Source organism: Astyanax mexicanus, unplaced genomic scaffold, assembly GCF_023375975.1.
Source record: "Astyanax mexicanus isolate ESR-SI-001 unplaced genomic scaffold, AstMex3_surface scaffold_31, whole genome shotgun sequence".
Classification (NCBI taxonomy): Eukaryota; Metazoa; Chordata; class Actinopteri; order Characiformes; family Acestrorhamphidae; genus Astyanax; species Astyanax mexicanus.
Window position 1 is genome coordinate 8,116,231 of NW_026040041.1, and position 26,691 is coordinate 8,142,921.

At 39.8% G+C, this 26,691-nt stretch overlaps 1 protein-coding gene across 2 annotated transcripts in view; it reads left to right on the forward strand.

The window, feature by feature from the left end:
* LOC125788965 (trafficking protein particle complex subunit 9-like) overlaps positions 1 to 25,754 on the forward strand; it is a 294,345-nt gene extending 268,591 nt beyond the window's left edge. For both annotated transcript variants that reach the window (XM_049472933.1, XM_049472934.1), the window contains 2 exons: positions 1,586 to 1,738; positions 25,594 to 25,754. In XM_049472933.1, coding sequence (XP_049328890.1) covers positions 1,586 to 1,738; positions 25,594 to 25,739 — 299 coding nt within the window. In that variant the 3' untranslated portion in view covers positions 25,740 to 25,754. The remainder of the gene's footprint in view (positions 1 to 1,585; positions 1,739 to 25,593) is intronic.
* Positions 25,755 to 26,691: the final 937 nt, after the last annotated feature.

Below are 26,691 nucleotides of genomic sequence, written 5' to 3' on the forward strand. Positions count from 1 at the left end.
TACCTGGGTAAGACATTAAACCTTACATTTACACTGTATAATAAAGGCACAATTTATGTTACACAAGTAAGGAACTGTGGTGCCGTCATGTTTTCCCTCTAATTGGAAAAATTGTAAAGCTAAGCCAAGTATGCAAAACTGTAATTCCTTAAAAAAAAACATTTTATTTTAAAGTTAAACGAGTGCTGGATGTTAATCTACACAGATTTCTCTCTTGAAAACTATTTATTAAGGTGAGTAAAGCACTTCCATTTATTTACAGTAAGATAAGATTTCCAGATTTCCACTAAGTCAAGCCGCAGTTAGCTGCCAGGGTGATATTAGCTAGCAGTTTAATTTTACGTAGCTTGTTTTAACATTGTAAACACGCAGACTACAGTACGATAGACTCACCTCTAAACGATGAAAGTGCTAGAGTTTAGCACGGTTAGTGGTTAATGCTAATGCTGCTCCAGCAGTGCTAGCCAGGGTTAGCAGTAGGCTTCAGGCTGATACAACTCACCTGTGAAAATCAAAAGAGCCAGAGCTTAGTGCAGTTATCAGGTAATGCTAATGCTGCTCCAGCAGTGCTAGCTGAGGTTAGCAGCAGGCTACTCACCTCTAAAAGACAAAAGAGCTAGCACTTAACATGGTCAGCTACTAATGCTAATGCTAATGCTGCTGCACCCAGCCTTAGTGGAAATCTGGAAATCTAAGCTTACTGTAAATGAATGAAAGTGCTTTACTCACCCAAATAAACAGTTTTCAGCTGAGAAATCTGTGAAGATTAACACCCTGCACTCATGACGACACCCCAGTTCCTTACTATTTAACATACAATATGCCTTTAATAAACAGTGTAAATGGAAGGTTTAATGTCTTATCCAGGTAAATCCACCCCTCTATACCAACACTGTGGACAGAAATCCAGACTCTACTTTCTTTTTTTAAAGATTACAGTTTTGTTTACTTAGCTTAGCTTAGCTTTACAGGTCTAAATGAGCTAAGTTATAAGGAAAGCATGGCGACACCCCTGTTCCTTCCTAGTTTCACATAAATTGCGCTTTCTAATCCAGTGCACCTTATGTATGAAAATATACCAGAAAATAGTTTTTTTTATTCGAAAGTTTGAAGTTTAAAGCAGGACAGCAGTTAGTTGTAATGCCTCAGCAGGTTAGCCACTGTGCTAACAGTCGGGTTAGAGCTTTGATGCAGACCATGGCAAGGCTGGGGTGGTTTAAATTAGATGCAGTTGGCATTTCATGCTTTTTTGAACCTCCGAATGTGAACCACCCCATATATACGCAATTTTCACATGCATTTCTGGACAAGCTGAGAGATCCAGAAGCAGCATCCGAGGTGGTAGAGTAATATTACAGGATTTTACTCTAATTTGACTGGGTTTACGCATTCTTATGCAGTTCTGAAGAGAAGTCTTGTGCAACTTCACTAAAGTTATGTAGTGCAGTAGCAGCATCCCTCATTACATTCACTGGAGCATCGATATGATCCTGAAGCTGATATTTCACAGCAAAATTGGTACATGATGTTAATTTAAGAGTAATTATGTGATTAACACTGCTATTTCTCTCTTTTTTCTTTATAGAGAAGTTATTTGGGGAGTTTTTGAGCTGGGACCTGCAGGACGCGCTGTCTCATCTCCCTCTGAAACCAGGCCAGGCTGTAACAGTTCCCATCAACATCCAGGCCAAACTGGACTTCTCTGGTCAGGAGAACCTGCTGCAGGATCTCAATGATGGTCAGAACTCTCTCTTTTTCTCTCTTTTTTCTCTCATACACACATCTCTTTATAGTATGGGAGACTGATATCCTGCAATTTGACTACGAGTCAAGACCTAAAGTTCTTTACACAAAATCTCTCTCACAAAGATAAAAAAATCTCACCAGCTCTATTCTTACCAGTTATAGTCTCTTTCAGAATGAGCTGTTTAAGGGCTCTGTCACTTTTATGCAAATAAATAAGCTGTTGGTGGCCACGCCCCATGTTTAAGCTTAGCGTTTAACACATATTAGTGTTAACTTGTGCTAAATGGCAAAACATGATAAAGCTAGTTTATTCTTAACTGCGATAGAAGCACAAAACTCTGCCTTATCTGCTGACTTGCCATGGACAGTGAGTACAGATTCCTCCTTCAGACGAAGTCTGCTGGCTAATCCTGCTGTGTTTTGTTTAAGGTTCTTCAACCAGCAGACAGAAATGGAAACGTTTCTGGGAACTCAAAAGCTGTAGTGGGTGAGGCTCTGGTGGGGGTTTATGGGTGAGGGAAGGAGCCAGTGTGGTTCTATGCACATTTTCTTATTGTGACGTCACCTATTTCGTCTGAATCACAGAAAACGTATTAATGGATTTTTTTAATTTATTTTTATTTTTTTCAAAAAAAAAAAACATGCTAAACTATCACTCAGTTATTAATAATCATTTCTGCTTTGGGAATAATGACAGAATAATATTTATGTGACTTATTTAAAGGGTTAAATTCAACTATTAGGACCAAATAGCAGCTACAGTTGGGTTCAGCTGTCATAATAACAATCTACTTTATCAGCTTGGTTCAATTCAAAGTTACTGTGACAACAAGTCAAATAAAGCTACATTTCTTTAGTTCTTGATAGGTGTTCACGTTTTCCCAGGCTAGTTTTGAGGTCCTATTTCTTAGGTCTGCCCTTCTTTAGTGTTACAATGTTAAGTAACATCATTAACTTTGTGTCGGTGTCGGTGCTTATGCTAACTAGACCTGCCAGAGGAGACACGGCTGAGACGCTGGCGTCCCCCTGCATCCAGATACACCCTCTACTGCACTGATGCAGTGGGGACGCATGTGACTTGGTTAAGGATACTTGCATTACATTTACATTTTCCACAGTGAGTTACAGTGAGTGTGAACAATGTTACACAGCTGAGAGAACGTAGAGTCTGGAGTTCTGCCCACAGTGTTGATACAGAGGGGTGGGATTACCTGGGTAAGACATTAAACCTTACATTTACACTGTATAATAAAGGCACAATTTATGTTACACAAGTAAGGAACTGTGGTGCCGTCATGTTTTCCCTCTAATTGGAAAAATTGTAAAGCTAAGCCAAGTATGCAAAACTGTAATTCCTTAAAAAAAACATTTTATTTTAAAGTTAAACGAGTGCTGGATGTTAATCTACACAGATTTCTCTCTTGAAAACTATTTATTAAGGTGAGTAAAGCACTTCCATTTATTTACAGTAAGATAAGATTTCCAGATTTCCACTAAGTCAAGCCGCAGTTAGCTGCCAGGGTGAAATAGCAGCTACAGTTGGGTTCAGCTGTCATAATAACAATCTACTTTATCAGCTTGGTTCAATTCAAAGTTACTGTGACAACAAGTCAAATAAAGCTACATTTCTTTAGTTCTTGATAGGTGTTCACGTTTTCCCAGGCTAGTTTTGAGGTCCTATTTCTTAGGTCTGCCCTTCTTTAGTGTTACAATGTTAAGTAACATCATTCTGAACATATTTTGCCCATTTAAACAACCGAAAAATGTTCAGTTTTAACACTACTTACTAAAATAATGTGGGATTTAAATCGGGCTTGGGCTCATAATGACAGTTTATGGGGCAGTTTGGGGCAGATTTTTTTGGGCCTACTCTACTTCCTAGCTGGTCATGTCTGGCACACCTCCAATAGAAACTGATCCAGGAGCTTCTTTATCACTAGCTTGAAGCTCCTCAGCTGGGTTCTCCCGAGGCGACTGAGCGGCGGCTCTATTCCGAGCTCCTCGTGAGAATCAGACGGGTAAACTCAGCCACCCAGAAGAGAAAGCTCATTTTGTCCTCTTGTATCCTCAGTCTCGTTCTCTCGCTCGTTACCCAGAATAATGGGGAGGTGAGGTGAGGTGGGGACATAGATCAACTGGTAAATCCAGAGCTAAGCTTTACGCCTGGGCTGCTTCTTGTCATTGGTCGGGAGCAGAGGCGAGACACAGGGTGAAGACTCGGTGAACACTGTTAGAAGCTTCATCCAGAGAAACAAAAAACAAGTGTACATAAGTGTAGTGGTGAACTCCCAATCCCTTAGACTGTTCGAGACGGTTTAAGAGGGTAAACTGATGGTGCTCTCGTCCACTGGTTCTTGGATAAGGCTGTGAAACTACTTTGGTTCTCTTGACTCTTTAATTAAAGCAATATCTAAAGCCATATTTAAATGGGATTCTTTTGACCTGAGGAAGTTCCTTAGATGGATGGATGGATGAATGGATGGATGGATAGATGGATGGATAGGAGGCTTATCGCTTCATCGTCTATAGCACAGATTCCTCTGGTCGTATCAAAGCTTTTAAGCGATGTACTATTCATCACTCAAATCCTTAATGTGAGTAAAAAACTCGGATGAAAGATAATGATTTACATATTGTAGTACTGGTGAGTTGGGGCTCCATTGTAAATGTTGTATTTGTATTGTCTGTGTGTTAAATATCTGTATCTTCTTTGTACTAATGATTGTAAGTTCTTTGGGATTAAACTGAAAGCCTGAATTCCAGGAGGCTTGAAGAATGTAAAAAAAAAATGCTTTTTATGACTCACAGTGCAGAACTATAAATAAAAGGGGTTATCGTCATTTTTTTACTAAAGCCAACAGCAGTACATAAATGGAGTAGCCACTCCCATCTCAGTCATTTACACTGAGATTTTTTTAGTCCCACTTTTAAGTACCAAAATCGGAGCTTCAACATTTTTCTATCTATAGAAAATACAGGCTGGGAAACTCTTGGACATTTGGAGACTTGAACACAGAAACTCTCTCTCTTTTAATGGAGAAAATAAGGAAAATCCCTCACTTTTCTGCAGTAAAGGACCTTTACAGTCAGGATGGCGTGAACTTCCACAGCTCTTTGCGCTCCGGCAGCTGCTGCTTCATATGGCGTCCTGCTGTCGCCGAGCAGCCGAGCATTCGGCTTCATAAACACAGCTTATTTTAATCTACGCTTTATTTATTTATCAATTCATTTCAGCCAACGGCTAATACAGCGTAAAACCAGGTATTAAATTAATGCTGTAATTAAAGGGAGTGTTTGTATTTATATTTAGAGAAAACCCCAGAGCCTACAGGGATTGAACACCTGCACCTCCCACAGATCCTTTACAAATTGCACCAATAACCTCAAGGCTTATCTTTTATTTATTATTTATTAAACATAAATCTGAATACGGGTGCAGTTTTTAGTCTATATTCTAAGTGCAATTTATTAATATTAATTCATAATACTGAAAAATATAGCATTTCAACAGATATTCCAGTATAATATGACTTAAAATCAGTTAGCATCATCAAATACATCACTTTAATTATACATTTTTTGGTCAAAGGCAACATTATCCTGCACAACAGAGGGAACTCTTGATCTTACTTTCCTGGGGCGATCCTGATGAGTGCCAGTTTCATCATAAGGTTTTGGATGGTCTTTGCGACTCAGAGATGATGGCAGTGGCTACTTGATTTATGTATTGCTGATTAGCTCTATTTGAGTAATGTTCTAATCCAGATTATAAGAAGCAAGAACTACTCAGTCACCGCAAAGACCATCAAAAACAATATGATGATGAACCTGGCTCTCATCATAAATGTTCTGTGATGTCACAGAATGCTCTCTGATGTCACAGAATGCTCTCTGATGTCACGGAATGTTCTGTGATGTCTCTTCTGATGGTCTCTCATTTGTTGTATTGTTTATTTTAGTGATTTTCATTATATTAAAATGTTCTGTATTGTAGATTAATACTAAACTCATTCAGACTATTAAGAAACACATATGGAGTTATTTATAATATGTTTTATATTTTAGATATATTTTTAAGTAGCTCCTCTTGCTCAGTTTTACTCATCTCTGCTGGATTTTCTCAGTCAGTTTTATGAAGTAGAGTCACCTGGAATTCAGGCTCATCAAGAGTTTTAATTCAATTACTTGAATTTCTTGTCTCTTAATGTGTTTGAGAGCATCAGTTAAAGTAAAGTAGTGAAGAGGTAGAGTTACAGGTATACAGTGAATAGTGAATATTTGACTCTATATAGAATCAAATTAGCTATAAATGTGATTATACACTTTCATTACAAAAGTCATTCAACTCGTGACTAAAATTGGCATTTTTTTTTACAGAATACTCGCTTACTGTCGCATTATTCAACAAATATTGTTTCTTTAACTTTCAAACTAACTTTTCTCTGCCTTCCTCACCTTCTCTCTCATCTCGACCTTCCTCTCGCTCTATCGCTCGCACTCTCAGTATCTCTCCTTTTCCTCTATTCTTATTCATACCTTTCATTTCTTCTTATATTCTTATATTGCTTTCGGCTCATCTGTGTTCACTATCTTACTTTCCCTCTCTTTATCATTTTCTCTCTCTGTATCTCTCTCTCTCTCTCTCTCTCTCTCTCTCTCTCTCTCTCTCTCTCTTGTTTATCGTGACTGTTACTCTCTGGCTGTATGGACTCTGTGTGTATATTAATATGAATAATGAATAAATAAAAAGAGCTGACCTGCAGTGAAGAAACCACAACTCCACAACTTCTCTTTCACCTCCCTTTCCTTCTTTCTTTCTTCTCATTTTTTCCTCTATCTATCTATCTATCTATCTATCTATCTATCTATCTATCTATCTATCTATCTATCTATCTATCTATCTTTCCCACTGTGTCTATCTCTCATCCTCACTGTCCTCATGTATATTTCTGTTTCTTGCTTTCTCTATCTCTTTTTGCTGTTTTTTTTCTGTTAGTTTTCTCTTCTCTGCTCTTCTTTTCTCTTCTCTTCTCTTCTCTTCTCATATCTCTTTTATTTCTCTCTTTCTCTTTTATTTTTCTCTTTTTCTCTCTCTCAGTATCTCCCTACCTTTCTCTTCTCTCTTTTCTTTCTCTTTCTCTGCCTATTCCTCTTTCTTTCTCTCGCTATCTCATTCTATCAATATTTATATCTCTATCTAGTCCTCTCTCTTCCTCTCGCTCACTATCTATCTATCTATCTATCTATCTATCTATCTATCTATCTATCTATCTATCTATCTATCTATCTATCTATCTTTTATTTCTTTTTTTTTCTCTCTCTGTATCTCCCTCCCTTTCTCTTCTTTCTTTTCTCTCTCTGTCTCTCTTTGTCTTTCTCTCACTGTCTCTCCCTCATTTTAGTTCTCTGTCTTTCTCTTTTATTTCCCTATTTTCTCTCCCACCTTTCTCTTCTCTCTTTTCTCTCTCTTTCTCTGCCTGTCCCTCTTTCTTTCTCTTGCTATCTCATTCTATTAATATTTATATCTCTATCTAGTCCTCTTTCTCCCTCTGACTCTCTCTCTGTCAGTCAGTCTGTCTGTGTATTTCCTCTAACTTCTTTCTTTCTTTTTGCATTTTCTACTTGATGTTTAATAATGTTCTGTCTTTTTGTCTCTCTCTCTCTCTCTCTCTCTCTCTCTCTCTCTCTCTCTCTCTCTCAGTGATAGTACCTCAGCAGTGTAATTACTGCAGCAGTGGTGGAGTACTGTAGATAAGGGGTCTGTGTTGTAAGTGTTTAGTTATTACTGTAGCTGTGTGTGTGTGTGTGTGATGCTATCTGCAGGAATAGCAGGTTATTGTGGTTTTTAGCTTGTATTAGCTGTGATTGTGGGCGTGGCGGAGCGGCTCTGATCAGCGGTGGGTTTGATTAATCGGAGAAGAAGCAGACAGTAATTAAAATTCCAGACGTTTACGTCTTCTTTCACTGCAGAGCTTTTCCTCTTATTATGATTTTCATTTTCTGAGTCGTTATGTTTCTGTTTATTGTGTTGTAATGAAGGAAGCTTTAAAACTCATTTTTAAACTGAATTGTTCGGTTCGTTTTGAGGTGAAGATCCTCATTAACATGATGCAGAACCTTCGTATGGAGGCGAGTAGGGGGAAATTCAGCAGAGGGGTTATCAGGATGTACCCCTGTAGCTGGGCCTGGAGGTAGTGTACACTGATGAGCACCCAGTGGCTCTGAGTCCAAACGGGTGTCGTGGGAGGACCATCTGGATTCATGATCTCCCAGAGAAACAACCATGTGCAACCATGTACACCATGTACACCATCATCTACACATTAATCTAACTTTATTTACCATTTTCTGTTAAATTCTTAGCTCCACAATGTTCATAAACAGCTGCCATTTTCTCCCAACACTGATTTATCAATTCTTCTTCGAGTACAGAGCAGACAGGTCGCGTGAGTGTGTCTGTTCTGTACTACTAGAGATCAACATGCTTGCAGGAGAACATTAAACAACCATTTGTATGAATCAGTGTGGACCTATGATCAACATGTGATCTCATAATAACGGGGCCTACTTTGTATTTTTTTACGTCGTCGCTGTCCAATGAAAAACACCTCTCCAAAACAGCAACTTTACAGGAGAGAGAAAAAACCCTGTAAACTTTCAATGGAAGTCAATGTAAAAATAGTTTATTTCAGGTAATTTTGAAGAGTTTCTATTGGTCCATTCATTAGAAAAAAATGGCACAGTGTGAGGGATAGTTTAACTTTTCAAATTATGTAGTAAACTAAAAATCGACAAAAATGGAGATAAGTGTTTTTTTTTTAATAGGACAGCAACGATATATGTTACATATTTTCAATACTTAATATATCCTACTTAATATAGAAAATATCCTCCTCATTGTTTCTTTTTTCTCTTTATTCTTTAGTGTTTTTTATTTTCTTTCTTTCTTTTTGTCCTACTCTCTTTTTTAACTTCTCATTTCACTGTTCTGTCTATTGTCTCTTCCCTTCATCTCTGTCAATCTCTCTCTCTCTCTCTCTCTCTCTCTCTCTCTCTCTCTCTCTTTTATTCATTTGTCTTTGCTTTCCTTGTTTCTCTTTGTCCGTTCCCTCTCCTCTTTATTTCTGTCTGTCTGGTTCTCTCTCTCTTTCTCCTTCATTCATCCTTCTCTCCTTTCCCTGTATCTTCTCTTTTCTAGTAATTATGGATATGATGATGTCAGGGGTCAGTGTGAGGTAATCCTACAAGAATAACTTCCTCCCCTTCCTTCTCTCTCTCTCTCTCTCTCTCTCTCTCTCTCTATGTGTCTGTTTCTCTAACACACACTCTCTCTCTAATTCTTTTACTCTATCACCCTTTCATTCACTCTCACTCACTTTCACTCTCTCACACTCTCAATCTTTATCCCTTTTCTCTCATTCTTTCACTCTGTCTCATTCTCACTCATTTTTTACTCTCTTACTCTCATTTTTTCACTCGTTCTCTTCCTCACTCCCATTTTTTTACTATTTTTCTCTCATTCTCTTACTCTTTCTCGTTCTCATTCTTTCACACTTTCTCTCTCTCATTTGTTCAGTCTCATCATTTTACTCTTTCTCTCAATCTCATTCTTTCACTCTTTCTCTCTCATGCTCATTCTTTCCCTCCTTCTGTCATGTCTTAGCCCTGTCTCATGTCTCTGTGTGTCTTCCCCACGTGAACTGTGCCCCTCTGTGTCTCCTCTCAGTAGTTTTCCATCACCTGTTTCTCATTTGTAGCTCCGCCCCTTCCCCAGGTGTTTCCAATTCTAGTGTGTTTCCTGTTTGTTAAATAGATCCCCTGTCAGCCGGAAGAAGACCCCTTTTCCGGGGAGGATTTTCTTGGGGGGGCGATGAGGGTTGGTGCTATGAGCCTCGGTGCCTCCGTGTACCCGAGACTCAAGGAGCGGGACCCGTGGGACTTTCTCGGGTGCGCTCCCAGCAGCTCCGAGGACGAAGAGGAGCTCTACCCCGCACCGGCCCGTGCTCCTTTACCGTTCCCCCCAGGGGCGGTGCTCTACCCGGCTCTCGGCCGCACAGCTCCAGAGGCCGTCCCGACTCGCGTCCATCAGCCTCCCATGACGCGCTCTGTGACTCCTGAGACCCCGTGACTCTCGCGGCAGGGACGGCGCGCTCCGTGAAGCCCGTGGCCGGGACGCTGCGCTCCGTGACTCTCGCGGCCGGGACGCCGCGCTCTGTGAAGCCCGCGGCCGAGACGCTGCGCTCCGAGCCACCGCAGCATTTATTTTTTGGTTCCTACCTGCACTTACGTCCGTCTCCTCGTCTCCCTGCCTGGGTCATTCGTGACACCTTCTCATTCTTTCTCACATTTACTCTCATTCTTTTACTCTTTTTCAATCGCATTCTAATATTTTCCCTATTTTTCCCTTTCACTCATTATTTCACTTTCTCTTGTTCCTTCTTTCTTTCTTTCTTTCTTTCTTTCTTTCTTTTACTCTCATTCTTTCATGCTCTCTTACTTTTCATTTGTTCACTCTTTCTCACTTTCACTTATTCTTTCACATACTCTCACTCTCATCTTTTCATACTTTCACTTTCTTTCATTCGTTCACTCTTTCTCTCTCACACTCTCACTCTAATACTTACTATGTTTCTGTCATTTTCTCTCTCTTTCACTATCATTCTTTCACTGTTTCTCTTTCACTTACTCTTTCTTTCTCTCTTTTTCTCTCTCTCACTCTCACTCTTTCTTACCCTCTCACTCTCTCTCTCACTTTATGTATGTCTCTTACTCACTCATTCTCTCTCTCTCTGTCTGGTTTGTTGTTATATTGTTATAGGAGTGAATGTGAGCTGCTGGGGTGAAGCTCTCTGAACTTAAACACAATGACAGACGGACAGACAGAGGGACGCAGACAGATTAAAGTCAGGTCTGGCTCCAGAGAGAGAGAGCAGCAGCAGACTGAGAGGGCGTGCAGGATGGAGTCGAGGACGTTTCTCACTGAGACTCTTCTTCAGGGCGGGGTCCGTCCGTTATCCCCTCCCCAACCACCCCCCACATTACGCTATGCTGGAAATAGCAGCCCACCAATTAGCTTGAGTTTTGATGAGATCATTCTTCTACAGTCTTTTAAACCCAATGCCCCCGACGGTAAACGTCACCCCCAGCAGCAGCAGCAGCAGCATTCCTCCAGTCCTCCTCCTCGTGATCAGTATTTCTCTCAGAGAGCAGTGAGTCACTCAGATCACATCAGACCAGCATGCTCTGCTTCATCGTCTGCTCGCTGTGCCCTTCAGGGGCTGAGATACTCCTGTAATGCATATTGTAAGAGATATGTGTTGGTAATTAGATTAGGTGCTATGCAGTTGCCTGGATCAGCCACTTGGGGCTCATTATCTCTCAGAGCGTCTCTCCGTTCGGTTCATCTGCCTCTCAAGGCCTGTCTGCTTGATGAGGGTAGTAAGCTGATTACTGATTAGAAGTTGTTGCTTATTATTATGTAAATTAAATATAAAGTTTGTTTGTGGCTTAGTTTCTCTGAGTTACAGTTTCTGATGGTCTTACATTAATTGGGGGCTCGTCCGGGATCAGCCCACAGTAATTCTGCTTTTCTTCAGCTCTTTAATTGCAGGAACAGCTGAAATAAACCATTGCATCTAACCAACATAGTAATAATTCTTTTCTACACACTTTAAAATGTTCTTCAAAACTGTTTCAAATGGTCTGTGTTCCATAGTTCCACAGGGGTCTATGCTAGGACCCACTGTGTTCTCTAACAATAGAATTTACAGTATGTTATCTGGTTCCTCTACCTCATGTAGGTGAGAGGAGATATATGTTTGATATGTCTTCATGGGTCAAGATCCAACGTCTGTTACAGATTCCTGACAAGGCAAAAACAAACAAAAAAAAAGTCATTCCAAATTCCCACCTCATTCCCAACTTATCCCCAATTCCCCAACTCACCCCTAATTCCCTGTCATTCCCAACTCCCCAACTCATCCCCAATTCCCTAGCTTACCCCGAATTACCCAACTCATCCCCAATTCCCCAACTCATCCCCAATTCCCCAGCTTACCCCAATTCCCCAGTTTACCCCAATTCCTCAACTTGTCCCCAATTCCCCAACTCATCCCCAATTCCCCAGTTTACCCCCATTTCCTCAACTCATCCCCAATTCCCCAGCTTACCCCCAATTCCCCTTGTCACCCCAATTCCCCAGCTCACCCTAATTCCCCAACTCATCCCCAATACCCCAACTCATCCACAATTCCCCAGCTCACCCCAATTCCCCACCTCACCCCCAATTCCCCAGCTCATCCCCAATTCTCCAGCTCATCCCCAATTCCCCAACTTGTCCCCAATTCCCCAACTCATCCCCAATTCCCCACCTCATCCCCAATTTCCATAGCTCACCCCAATTCCCCAACTCTTTCCCAATTCCCCACCTCGTTTCCAATTCCCCATCTCACCCCCAATTCCCCAACTAACCCCAAATTTCCCAGCTCACCCCAATACCCCAGCTCACCCCAATACCCCAGCTCATCCCCAATTCCCCAACTCATCCCCAATTCCCCACCTTGTCCCCAATTTCCAGACTCCTCCCAAATTCCCCAACTCATTCTCAAATCCTCAACTTACCAACTCATACCCAAATTCCCAAAGTCATTTCCAATTCCCCAATTTATCCCAAAAGTACTGGATAGAGCTCCATAATTCCAGAGAAGACAGTTCTTTCACTTCTCCATAGTGTTCTCAGTACTGGGGGATTTATATCCCTCTAGAACTTGCCTATCATGGAGTAAAGTAAGCACAGGTCCTGCTCCAGTGGTTCTATTTGTTATGGAACCAATCTTCTAGCATTTCTCTGTAATCCTGTAGGTTGAAGGCTACACATTCATTTTACAGAGCACTCAGCTCAGGGCTGGGTTTCTCCAGGTGAACACAATTTGATCAAGGTCTTTGTGAAAGGAGTGTACAGCTGTTTCTGAGAAGTCCACCATGGGATTTGATCTCGGTGTTAGAATGAGTGCTTTCCACGCTCTGAGCTCCCAGCACAAGCACGCCTCGAGAGGATTTCACACAAAATGAAATCCACAGTCAGGGTCAACTACATTACCAGTCTTTCCTACTGGAGGCATGGGTTTAGTGAGGAGTGGAATACAGTGCTGTGCTGCGTTGTGTAGACAGGGCAGTGGTGGACAGTGGTAAAAAACTGACTGTGCATTTTGATTCACAGCAGTTTACAGCATTTTTTTTCCTACATAGTAAATAAATAGTAAAGTAATCTGTCAGTCTATGAAGGAACATATTAGGAATCATGTAGTAACTTAAAATTACTGTTAAACAAACCTAAATACTCTGTGAAGAAGCTTTAAGATGTTCTTATCTGTGGAGCTGTTTGTTAACTTGTGGTTTCTGAGGCTGGTAACACTGATGAACTTATCCTGTACAACAGAGGAAACTCTTACTCTTTATTTCCTGGGGCGGTCCTGATGAGTGCCAGTTTCATCATAACATTTTTGACTGTCTTTGCGACTGAACTTGAGGATACTTGAGGATAAGCAGTGAGTGCTGTATCTTTATAACTAAGTCTGAATCTCTGAAAACATTTTGTCCTTTGAGTTTTGGAGCTTTAAAATTGACTGGGGAAGGCAGGTAGGCGTTCTCTGCTATATATATATATATATATATATATATATATATTTGCATGTATGAATATTTTATGAGCAAGAGCCCAAACTTTCTTCAAAGAACACTAATTCAGTGATCTAAAACAGGGCTAAAAAGAAACACTGGAAAAATATAGAGACACAACTAGACATTTTACAATGAATTTAAAAACAATAGAATAAGACCTTTAAAGCATTGTTTTTGATTGGATGCATGTCCATGCAGGAAAGAGAGTTGTGTTAAGCTGGGAATGCTTTACATTCAGCACTTAGTGTGAAAACAGTTTAGCATGCAGCAAGGATGCATTAGTTAATGGCTGCAGTAATTATCTGGACAATAAATCAGGTTAAACTGAACCTGAACAGTTGTTTATCTCAAACCTGAATGCTATATTTGATAGTTCAGATAGCGTTTTCACTAAAAACTAACCTTTTTGGCGTTTGTTTGAAACCAGACTAAGACCAGCTCCTCTTGCACGTCTTTGTACAGTTGTTTTGGTCTTAACCCGAGTGCTACAAGTTTATATAAAGTAAAAATAGCATCAAAAATGTAGGCTTAGGTCACAGACCTTTTTCTTGAGCCCTGTCCAACAGAGCCGAGTTTAGTTTGGGCGTCTGGCAGAGAGTCTAAACTCTAGTCAGCAGTTCAGACTGAAAGCTGGATTGTAAATTAATTCAGTTTAGTCACTGTTTAGGACTATAGTGCTGTAGTGAATCTCTGGTGACACACTGTGGTCCAGTCCACTGTTTTTCCCTCTGAATGAATTATCTCTTCATTATGTAAATTATCTAGAGATATTGACTTGTCTTCCATCATGGTCAGACTGGACTCTCCTCCTGTAATGTATTTACAGAGTCTCAGATCTATTCTTAGAGGAGGAGGTGCTGTTCGTGCAGTTCTTTCACTGAGGCTCCTCCCACAAATCCTTAGATTACCTTACTTTGTGCTAATTTTGGGATTGAAGTTGAGTGCTGTTCATTTTATTAATGGTTCTAAGAGTAATGTGCTGATTTATTAGCTTTAGAGTAGCTTTAGCTACATGATGATCTGTCGATAAACAATATAAATGATTTAATGGGTCCTATCTTGCACCCTGTGCACTATGCATTGGAAAGCTCATTGTTATCTTACACCCCACCAACAGTCTATTTTCACACTTCCCACTTGCCTCGTTTAAATAGCAACAGTACTTCTGAATATATCTACACTGATGGGGGTGGTGGTCTGGAAATAAGGTACAGGTGTTCAGGTACATTTTTGGAGTATTGCTATCTCTATCTTGGCAACAAAAAACACAGGTGCTCCACTGACTGAATACAACCTAGACAGACATCAACAGTAGGGGTGGGTGATATGGCCCTAAAATTTCAAGAATACACTACTGCAACAAAATGAAAATTACATGTTATTATTGCATATGATATCATATGGCACAGCCCTAACTGAGATATAAAAAAAAAAAAAATACAAGAAATGTATCAGATTTGTAACAGATTTGTATTTGAAGTCAATGACCCAGAATGTCATGACAATAATAATATTAATAATGCACTCCAAATATCTCCATATATCCAGGATTAAATTAACATTAATGGTACTGGACATATATAATCTGTATCTAGTAGATATATAATGGGAAATGAGAACAGTGTGAAGTTTTCTTTTGCTAAAAACAGTAAAAAGAAATATAATTAATTATTGCGTACGATATGATATGGCACACGTCTAGACAACAATCAGACTTTCATTGCTATCTTAGCAGTGCACGAACCCAATTTTTACATCAACAGTAAACAGAATGAACGAGTGTGAATAAGCAGGTCATTTTTCTCTCCTCTGAGAAGCGTTGGACACCTCCAGTAAGCTGCAACGTTAAAGTAGCAATCCACCAGTCAGAGCACACATGACTCTTAAAGGGAATGATGAGCAAGAGAGACACACTGATTGGTTTATTTCACGTTACTCTCAAAATTAACTAACCACACCCATGATTAATAAAAAAAAAAAAAATAGTAAATGTCTTTTTCTTTGCGTTTCGAGTCTAACAAGGTGTATTTTTCTGTTGTTACGTTAGCAAAGACACACTGACACACCCTTAATCAAGCTGCACATTACATTTATGTGTGTATTTGAGCATACTGTGTGAGAAAGAATATTTGTGAGTATTAAGTTTTTTTTTTTTTTTTATATATTTTTGATATATTTTTTGGAGTGTAATAAGTATATGTGTGTGTGTGTGTCATGATAGTAAATTGCTCAGAGAGCTGCACTCAGGGGAACACAGTCAAATAAAGCTTTTATTTGCTCTGTTCCCACATCTTCCGTTGCCGTGATTTTTAGGGTCAGACGCACAGACACAACATCCTGTGTTTCGTGTGTGTGTGTGTGTGTGGAGTGTCTGACAGTACAGGAAGAGCTGTAATGAGTGGAGCTTTTAGAGTGTGTGAGCTTTAGCTGAGGGAAAGGTTATGAATAAAGAAAGAAATATAAAAAAATAATATAATAAATAAATGTTTTTCCACCAGACGATGTGCTGCTGCTGCTGCTGTTCTGTTGTGAGTTTTTGTCCTGTATTCAGTGTGTTTGGTGAGGTGTCAGGTGTGGGGTTTGTGTACACATTGTAATCGTGTGTGTGTGTGTGTGTGTGTGTGTTATATAGCAGTCGTGTGCAGTTGTTGACTCTATTCTGTTCAGTCTATAGTAGATATTGAAGAGATGGGAGGACTGTTTGCTGTATTGAGGTTTTTCCACAGCAGCTCAGAACAGCCTCAGTCTGATTTAGGCTCTTGAAAAAAAGAAAAAAAACAAACAAAGGGAAATTGATCAGAAATTCCTCTACTTTATTTTATATTAACTCTCTAGAAAATAATTACAGTTAACATACTAACTGCTGTATATAATAAAATTGTGGGATAATAAAAGCAATGTGTGAATAAACCATCAACTGTTCCCCAAGGCTAATATTACCACCCAGAGTGGACAGTGCAGTGGGTGGTAATGGTCGTGGCAGGTGATGCTTCACATGCAGGTTTAGTTTCATCATCTTGAACATTAAAGGAGCTATCTAGGAGTTCCAGTATCTGCAGCTGGACTTATCGTTGCAGATGAATTATTGGGTGTAAGAGAATATTAGGATTTACTAATAGAGTAATACAGTGCTTTCAAAAAGGATTCATACCATTGAACTTTTCCACATTTTCATTTGACACCCACTAAAACTTGATAAAATGTATTATATTGGGAATTAGAGAAGAAGCCAAGACATCCATGCAAGGCGTCCATGATCACTCTAGAGGAGCTGCAGAGATTCACAGGAGGGAGAATGCATTCATGAATCGTACAATCAAACCAATTTTGGAAACAAACTCTTATCAGGGCATCAATGTACAGCAATACGATACACAGCAATTGTGGAAGTGAAAGGTGTGGAGGTGCTCTGACCAGATTAAACCAAAGTTAATTAACACCGTACAGAATACCAAAGACATCATCCCACTGTGAAACATGGTGGTGGTAGCATCATGCTGTGGGGAGGCTTTATTTCAGCAGGGACAGGGAGGCTGGTCAGATTTGATGGGAATAGAGCATGGATGATGCCAAATACAGGGCAGTACTAAAGAAAACCTGTTTGAGGCTGTAAAAGATTTGAACCTTCCAGCTAGACGATGACCCTAAACATACAGCCAGAGCTAGAGTGGAATGGTTTATATCAGAGAATATTCATGTGTTAGAATGGCTCAGTCCATTTGTCGACATTTTTGTAGCATTTGTAGCAAAGCTACAAAACCAGTCAAAATTTGGACACACCTCACACATTCTCATTTAATGTTTTTTCTTTATTTCTTTCTTTAATTTATTTGCAGATCTGTCCTCAAAGATAAATGTGCCACTTAGAAGAATCTAAAGTATAAAACAGATTCTGTTTTTAACACTTTTTTGTTTACAGAATAATTCAGCCTGTGTTCCTGTATAACTTAAATGTATTGTATTATAATGGTCATTAAGTGACACTAGTAAGGATGCCTACATTGAAGTGAGCGAGGGTGTAGCCATGTTTCCTTTCTAATGGGGAAGCACCTAAGAAAACATAATTCTTAAAAGAAAAAATATATATATTTTAAGTTAAACAAGCACTGGATGTTAATCTACACAGATTTCTCTCCTGAAAACTGTTAATTTGGGTGAGTAAAGCTCTTTTCAATTTATTTACATTAAGCTTAGATTTAGAAGGTGAGTTTCTCAGTAAAGTTTCTCCAGCACCACGGCTGGGTGCAGCGGCATTAGCATTAGCATTAGCTGCTAACCGCAGCACTTGTCTCTAGTAAATGCCGCTCAATAGTGTTAGAGTGAGGAACCCTGAGAGTTCTGTTATTCCAGGCCTCTATCAGTTAGCAGTTCGTCCCTCATAGCTTGTTTTAACTCTGTAAACACGCAGACTCCAGTCGATATACTCACCTCTGAACAGGGCAAAAGAGCTAGCGCTATGCTTAGCGGCTAATGCTAATGCTGCTGCACCCAGCATTAGTGCTGGTCAAGAACTTCACTGAAAACTCATCCTTACAACTCTGTACTTCAGCAGAGTAGCTTTACTGCTCCTTAATACCTGACTGGTAGAATTCAAACATAAGGAGAACCAGATTATAAGAAGCTCTGATGATGAGGACTTTTGGGAAAATTGAAGGATTTTAGGTCTGCAAAAAAGTGGTTTATAACATTTCCTCACATATCCATGCGTGTGCTTGAGGACGGAGCCTAAGGTCTGTCTGAAGGCAAAATATGTTTAATAAATACTAAAAAAAAATATATTATGAGAAATAGAAAGCCCACAGAAATAATGGTGTGTGTATGTGTGTGTGTGGAGTGAGCATCATCCTGTATATCATAAAGAGATAACGCCCCGCACTCTAATTGAACTCTCGGAAACCGATTGCAGTGTGTTTTATTTACGGTTTGTTTAAAGCGTATCGTTTCTCAGCCTGCGGCGGGTTATGGATTTTTCTATTTCAGGGAGCGATAGACAGATAGATAGAGAGGGCGGAGAAGAGGAATGAAAGAGAGAAGAAGAGAGGAGTAATGGTGTAATGGATCGCCTCGTCTGCTCTGCCTCTCTCTCTGCCGGGAGCTGGAAGAGTTATGTGTGTGTATAATAACCCCCAATTCACTCCTGATCACCCTCCTTATCTCTCTCTCTTTCCCCACTCTTTCTCTCTCTCTTTTTCTCTCTCTCTCTCTTTGTATTACAAGCCCCCACCTTGTACTTCCACTTACTGGCCAATTTAGAGGAAACACCAGTCTTGTAACACCACTGTGACCTTGAGTACAAAGTACAGTGCATCACCAGAGCGTCTAGATGTTCCCTCCTGACAGCAAAGCCCCGCCCACATTTACCGCATCACCTCTCCTGCCGGATCATACACAGTATCCCCGATATCACAACGCCTGCCGTCCACGCGGGTTAGTTCAGCTAAAGCTGCAAAAACAAACTAGCTGCTCAACTGAATTTTATCAATTTAATCGACAGTAGGTACAGATCCCTCCCTCAGACAAAGTCTGCTGACTAATCCTGCTGTGTACTGTGGTGCTGGAGAAGATGAAACCGAAACTTCAACAGAAAGTCATGTGAAGATCTCTCTTTTTCTTTCTCAAAAGCAACTTAGCTGCTCAACTGGATTTTGATAGACAGTATGTACAGATTACAGATCCCTCCCTCAGACGAAGTCTGCCAACTAATCCTGTCATGTACTGTGGTGCTGAAAAAGATGAAACCAAAACTTCAAGTGAAGTCATGTGAAGATCTCTCTCTCTCTCTCTCTCTCTCTATACAGTTGTGGTCAAAAGTTTACATACACTTGTAAAAAAACATAATGTTATGGCTGTCTTGAGTTTTCAATAAGTTCTACAACTCTTATTTTTCTGTGATAGAGTGATCGGAACACATACATGTTTGTCACAAAAAACAGTCATAAAATTTGGTTCTTTCATAAATTTATTATGGGTCTGCTGAAAATGTCACCAAATCTGCTGGGTCAAAAATATACATACAGCAACAAAATTTGTCAATTTTGGTGATGTAGCGAGTTGTGTCAATCAAATTAGCTTCATGTCATGGCCTCTTCACTTCTTGTAAGTGATTCTGATTGACTACAGCTGTTGACTTCTCATGAGCCCATTTAAATAGGGCTCATTTGACCCAGTGATTAGACTCAGCTACAAAAGCTACAATGGGAAAGTCAAAGGAACTCAGTGTGGATCTGAAAAAGCGAATTATTGACTTGAACAAGTCAGGGAAGTCACTTGGAGCCATTTCAAAGCAGCTACAGGTCCCAAGAGCAACTGTGCAGACAATTATACGCAAGTATAAAGTGCATGGAACAGTTGTGTCACTGCCACGATCAGGAAGAAAACGCAAGCTATCACATGCTGCCGAGAGGAGATTGGTCAGGATGGTCAAGAGTCAACCAAGAATCACCAAGAAGCAGGTCTGCAAGGATTTGGAAGCTGATGGAACACAGGTGTCAGTCTCCACAGTCAAGCGTGTTTTACATCGCCATGGACTGAGAGGCTGCCGTGCAAGAAAGAAGCCCTTGCTCCAGAAAAGGCACCTTAAGACTCGGCTGAAGTTTGCTGCTGATCACATGGACAAAGATAAAACCTTCTGGAGGAAAGTTCTCTGGTCAGACGAAACAAAAATTGAGCTGTTTGGCCACAACACCCAGCAATATGTTTGGAGGAGAAAAGGTGAGGCCTTTAATCCCAGGAACACCATGCCTACTGTCAAGCATGGTGGTGGTAGTATTATGCTCTGGGGATGTTTTGCTGCCAGTGGAACTGGTTCTTTGCAGAAAGTAAATGGGATAATGAAGAAGGAGGATTACCTCCAACTTCTGCAGGAAAACTTAAAACCATCAGCCCGAAGGTTGGGTCTTGGGCGCAGTTGGGTGTTCCAACAAGACAATGACCCAAAACACACATCAAAAGTGGTAAAGGAATGGCTAAACCAGGCTAGAATTAAGGTTTTAGAATGGCCTTCCCAAAGTCCTGACTTAAACCCCATTGAGAACATGTGGACAGTGCTAAAGAAACGGGTTCATGCAAGAAAACCATCACATTTAGCTGAACTGCACCAATTCTGTCAAGAAGAGTGGTCAAACATTCGACCTGAAGCTTGCCAGGAGCTTGTGGATGGCTACCAAAAGCGCCTAGTTGCCGTGAAAATGGCCAAGGGACATGTAACCAAATACTAATGTTGCTGTATGTATATTTTTGACCCAGCAGATTTGGTGACATTTTCAGCAGACCCATAATAAATTTATGAAAGAACCAAATTTTATGACTGTTTTTTGTGACAAACATGTATGTGTTCCGATCACTCTATCACAGAAAAATAAGAGTTGTAGAACTTATTGAAAACTCAAGACAGCCATAACATTATGTTTTTTTACAAGTGTATGTAAACTTTTGACCACAACTGTATATATATATATATTTTCTTCTCTTTCTCTTTATCTCTCCCTCTCTCTCTGTAATTTCCTCTGTCTCTATCTATTTTCCTCTCTCTCTCTATCTTCCTCTTTCCTTTTATCTAATTTCCTCTCCCTCTCTCTTTCTCTCTCTCTCTCTCTCTCTCTCTCTCTCTCTCTCTCTCTCTCTCTCTAACGCTACAATAATAAATTAGCTGCTCAACTAAATTTGATCAATTTAATCACAGTAGGTACAGATCCCTCCCTCAGACGAAGTCTGTTGGCTAATCCTGCTGTACACTGTGGTGCTGGAGAAGATGAAACCGAAACGCGGTTTTCTTTTTACAGCAGGACTTTTTTTTTTTTTTTAGTCCTCTGGAATTGATGGAGGACATGTAAGTGACTCATTTCTGTATTTAGAGTACTGTAATTAGTATTTACTGTAATTGTTTGCTGGATTATTATGATGGTAAATTGACCTCACTTATCTGATCAGCATGGATTAAGGTAAATGAATGTAGTGTGTTTTTTGACTGAGTTTTTCGGAAGTGGCCAGAAGGCGAGGAGAGCAGAGCGTAGTGTAGGTACTAGAGTGTGTGTGTGTGTGTTAGATCGTAATTGGTCCGGGCTGCAGAGCTGTGTGAGTTCTTTGTGAATGAAAGTGAATGAGTGTGTATTTTTTTTTTTTTATAGTTTTATTATTCAGCTCTCACGCGTCTCGTTTCCTATCTGCTCCGGGTGACTTCAGCGTGACGCGTGAGCCGGCGTTTGCGTAGCCCGTTAGCGCTCCTCCCCTCGCACTGATATCAGGCTTTGAACTCAATAACCCTGCGTCATTCGCTCACGTGCGTCCTGCATATGCAAATCCGGCTGTAGACGCGAGTGCAGATGTCGGGGTGTTGGTTGCTGGAGCTCTGACGCAATCTGCAGAGCCTTCAAACACACCAGCAGTGTACGAGAACACGAGCAGTGCTATACACACCTCTACACACTGTGTAGGAGCTGTGGTGAACCTTCACCATATGTAAAAACGTTTGTTAAAATGATGCTTCATAAGTACAGTATTTGAGCTGATGTCACTTAAGCGTTAGCTTGTGCTAAATGGCAAAACAAGAAGCAGAAAACTCATTATTTGTAAGTCTTTACATCTCTCTCATCTGCTGAATTACAACAGACAGTAGGTACAGATCCCTCCCTCAGAAGAAGTCTGCTCACCAATTTTGCTGTGCACTGTGGTGCAGGAGAAACTTCTGAAACCAAAACTTAAAGAGAAGCATTGCTTTTTAATGTACACTAAAAAGATTACTCCAAAATTTTACTAAGAAAATTGTTACATACCTATCTAGACTGTGTAGAAGCTGTGGTGCGTCTACAATGAATGTCTAAATGTTTGTTTTTGGGCTGATGTCACGTTAGTGTTGGCTTGTGCAAAATGTCAAAACAAGAAGCAGAAAACTCATTATTTGAAAGCCTTTACATCTCCCTATTTGCTGAATTACCACTGACAGTAGGTACAGATTCTACCCTCAGAAGAAGTCTGCTGACCAATTTTGCTGTGTACTGTGGTGCTGGAAAAACTTCTGAAACCAAAACGTCAAGAGAAGCACTGCTTTTTAATGTACACTAAAAAGATTACTCCAAAATTTTATTAAGAAAATTGTAACATACCTCTCCAGACTGTGTAGGAGCTGTGGTACGTCTACATTGAATGTCTAAATTTTCGTTTTTGGGCTGATGTCACGTTAGAGTTAGCTTGTGCTAAATGTCGAAACAAGAAGCAGAAAAGTCTTTACATCTCCCTCATTTGCTGAATTACCACAGACAGTAGGTACAGATCCCTCCCTCGGAAGAAGTCTGCTGAACAATTTTGCTGTGTACTGTGCTGCTGGAAAAACTTCTGAAACCAAAACTTCAAGAGAAGCACTGCTTTTTAATGTACACTAAAAAGATTACTCAAAAATTGTATTAAGAAAATTGTAACATACCTCTCCAGACTGTGTAGGAGCTGTGGTGCACCTACATTAAATGTCTAAATGTTAGTTGAAATGATGCTTTATAAGTACAGTATTTGGGTTGATGTCACTTTAGTGCTAGCTTGTACTACATGGCAAAACACGAACAAGCTAATTGATGCTTAACTGTGATAGAAGCAGAAAATGTATTATTTGAAAGTCTTTACATCTCCCTCATTTGCTAAATTACAACAGACAGAAGGTACAGATCCCTCCCTCAGAAGAAGTCTGCTGACTAATTTATGTTGTGTACTGTGGTGCTGGAGAAGATGAAATCCAAACTTCACTATTAACCATATTCCTGGGGGCTAAAGCGCTGCCACTATGATCAGGAGATTGCCGGTTTGAATCCTGTTCATGTAACTTGCCATCAGCTACCAGAGCCCTGAGAGAGCACAATTGGCCTTGCTCTCTCGGTGGATAGATGGCGCCCTCTCTCCACATCACTCCTAGGGTGATGTTGATCAGCACCACTAATGAGTGGGTTGGGCAATTGGCGTGTAAATTGGGGAAAAAATGGAGAGAAAAAAACCTAAAAAAAAGAAAAAAACACATCCTTGATTTCTAGTATTTTCATTGTTTTTCTACCACATTCCTTCCTGGAAGATGATGTTCCCATTTCACAGATCAAACATTATAACCTCTAAAGTTTAACCATAATAGTGTGGAGTACAGTTTTTGTTTTTTTCCCCATTTTCTCCCAACTTACTCATCACTAGTGATGCCTCAACACCAGGAGGGTGAAGACTAGCACATGCCTCTTCCGATACATGTGAAGTCAGACTCCGCCTCTTTTTGAGCTGCTGCTGATGCTGTAGCATTACCGAGTAGCATCACAGCGCTAACGCTCGGAGGAAAGCGCAGCGACTCGGTTCTGATACATCAGCTCATAGACGCAGCCTTGTGCTGATCCACATCACCCTAGGAGTGATGAGGGGAAAGAGAGAGCGCCATCTACTGTTCGCACCCAGAGAGAGAGAGACCAATTGTGCTCTCTCAGGGCTCCGGCAGCTGATGGCAAGATGCATAACTGTTAAGTTTTACTGTAATAATTCACTCAGTGGATTATGCTTGTAGTTAATGATAAAGCAAAAATAAAATAAAATAAAAAGTTGCGGTAAAGATCAGGTGAATCTCATCGAGCTCTACAACACCTGAGGGATCTACCGTGACGTCAGCAGCATCAGCAGCAACACTCAAGCCTTTCTTCTGATGGAATCTCAAAGCACGAGCTGCTCTCAGTCCAATTCCAAAGCCCAAATCCCCGCTGAGGTGATGGAGCTCCATCCAGTTCCTCCAGGATCTGCAGTATCTTTGAGTTTGGATTTGATTTTCTGAGGGAAGCTCTGGAGAAAAGCTGGAGATGTTATCTCAAAGCATGAACTGCTCTCAGTCCAGCACTGTGGATAAATCCCACGATGAGCTTCCTCTGTAGTGGAGCTGCAGTGATCTCTGAATGATGGAGAGCGCTCCTCACCTGTTCCTCACCTGTACCTGCTGCTCTCATGAGGCTGTATACAATCTAAACCTCCTCACAGCAATCTACCAACATCAACCTCAACCTTCCCAGAAGAGTTCAGGCTGTTACTGCAGCAAACTAAAACTCCAGTTTAACCAGTAAACACTCACTGTGAGGGGTTTTTAAAAAGTTCTGCATTCTGGTTTATGGAATTTTTTTTTTCATCATGGTTTCTGTTTTTTATGTGATTTATAGAGTTATTTGATTTCTTGGATTTTATTAATTTTGTTGCATTATTTAGGCTTTGGGATTAATTTGAATTATGAGTTTATGGAGTTGTTTAATTGGTGGTATATATTCCAAAGTTGATTTATCGAGTTATTTGAGTTGTGGGGTATGTACTGTGTTTTATATACTGTGATATATACTGTGATTTATTGAGTTATTTAAATTGTGGTATATCTACTCTACTGGGTTTGTTGAGTTATTTGAGTTGTGGGATATACACTGTACTTTTTATTGGGTTATTTAAATTAGATACTCTTTATTTATTGAGTTATTGAGTTTGTGAGATACATACTGTATTTTACTTGTTGAGTTATTTGAGTTGTGGGATATATACCATATTTGATTTATTGAGTTGTGGGATATATACTGTATTTGATTTTTTTGAGTTATTGAGTTGTGGTATACATACCGTATTTGATTTATTGCGTTATTTAAGTTGTGGAATATATACTGCATTTGATTGTTTTACTGAATTGTGTTGTGGGATATATACTGCATTTGATTTTTTTGAGTTATTTGAGTTGTGGGATATATACTGCATTTGATTTTTTGGGTTATTTGAGTTGTGGGATACATACTGCATTTGATTTTTTTACTGAATTGTGTTGTGGGATATATACTGCATTTGATTTTTTTACTGAATTGTGTTGTGGGATATATACTGCATTTGATTTTTTTGAGTTATTTGAGTTGTGGGATATATACTGCATTTGATTTTTTGGGTTATTTGAGTTGTGGGATACATACTGCATTTGATTTTTTTGGGTTATTTGAGTTGTGGGGTATATACTGCATTTGATTTTTTGAGTTATTTGAGTTGTGGGATAAATGCTGTGTTTGATTTATTGCGCTGTTGAGTTGTGGGACATATATATGTAATACATGTTAACATTGTGTTCAGAAGTAACTCTATCAGTCAGATATCAGTACTGGATCTGTTGGTTTTATTTATTTTTTTAATTGTTGTTTGTTTCAGATGGAATCAGTGTGACTGGATTACCGATCTCCAGCCCTCTGAGGCAGGTCCTAAAGCCCCGCCCTGAAAATAAACAAGTCAACACAGACGCCAACAAGAGCGAATACAACCACGTGAAGGTAGGACTGATACCACTTCAACCATAAACTAATACACACACACACACACGCACACACACACACACACACACACCTCTGTTTCTCTGTTTCTGATCTTCTGACTTCAACACACATTGTTCCGTGGAAATAAACATATCTATGTGTCTATATATTTTAAAACAAATCCAGATTTTAATACTGATGCATAGGCAGTGCTGAGACAAGACTAACTCAAAACACAATTCAGAAAATTAAGTATAAGAAAAAACAAACAGGGCTTCAGCATTACCGCTGGAGATTCAGTCATATGTTGCCAGGTCTGTATTGAAGCCTAAAAATGCTAAAAAATCTGACATCCCTTTTAAACCACACTGTTTATGCTATAATGATCTGGCCTCTTTTTAATTTATTAAGCTAGTGCTGCAGGCTGTAATCATTGTCCACTGGTTAAACTGGAGTTAGAGGGATTAGCTGTGGTGCCGTTGGTCGGTTTGTATGTGTTTATTATATTAAAGATGAGGTGCTAGACTAGTACTGTCTGTATGTGTATCAGATAGTTAACGTAGCTGAATATGAACACTATGGCAGGACAGGTGATGTCCCATTTCATATATGTCCTCTGTGTGTGTTGGTGTGTGTGTGTGTGGCAGTGTTGGACTTATTGAACAGTATTGTATTATTATTAAAGTGAGAATAAAGGAGCTGCTGGTTGAGTGTTTCTCTGTATGCTGTACCCGACTAAACTGTACAGCAGTTTTACTTTCTTTTAAAAGTTAAATTACAAGTGTGTGTGTGTGTGTGTGTGTGTGTGTGTTGTGGGCTGTATATTATACAGATTGTTAATTATTACTGAAGTATTGACCCTTGCAGAATTGCTGTAGGCATGCTACTTAATAAGAATAACACATATATAATATATATATATATATTGTCTAAAATTGATCAGGCCTCAAACTTGAATTGTAAATTAGTCTCATTGATTAAGTTCAGCATCAGAGGA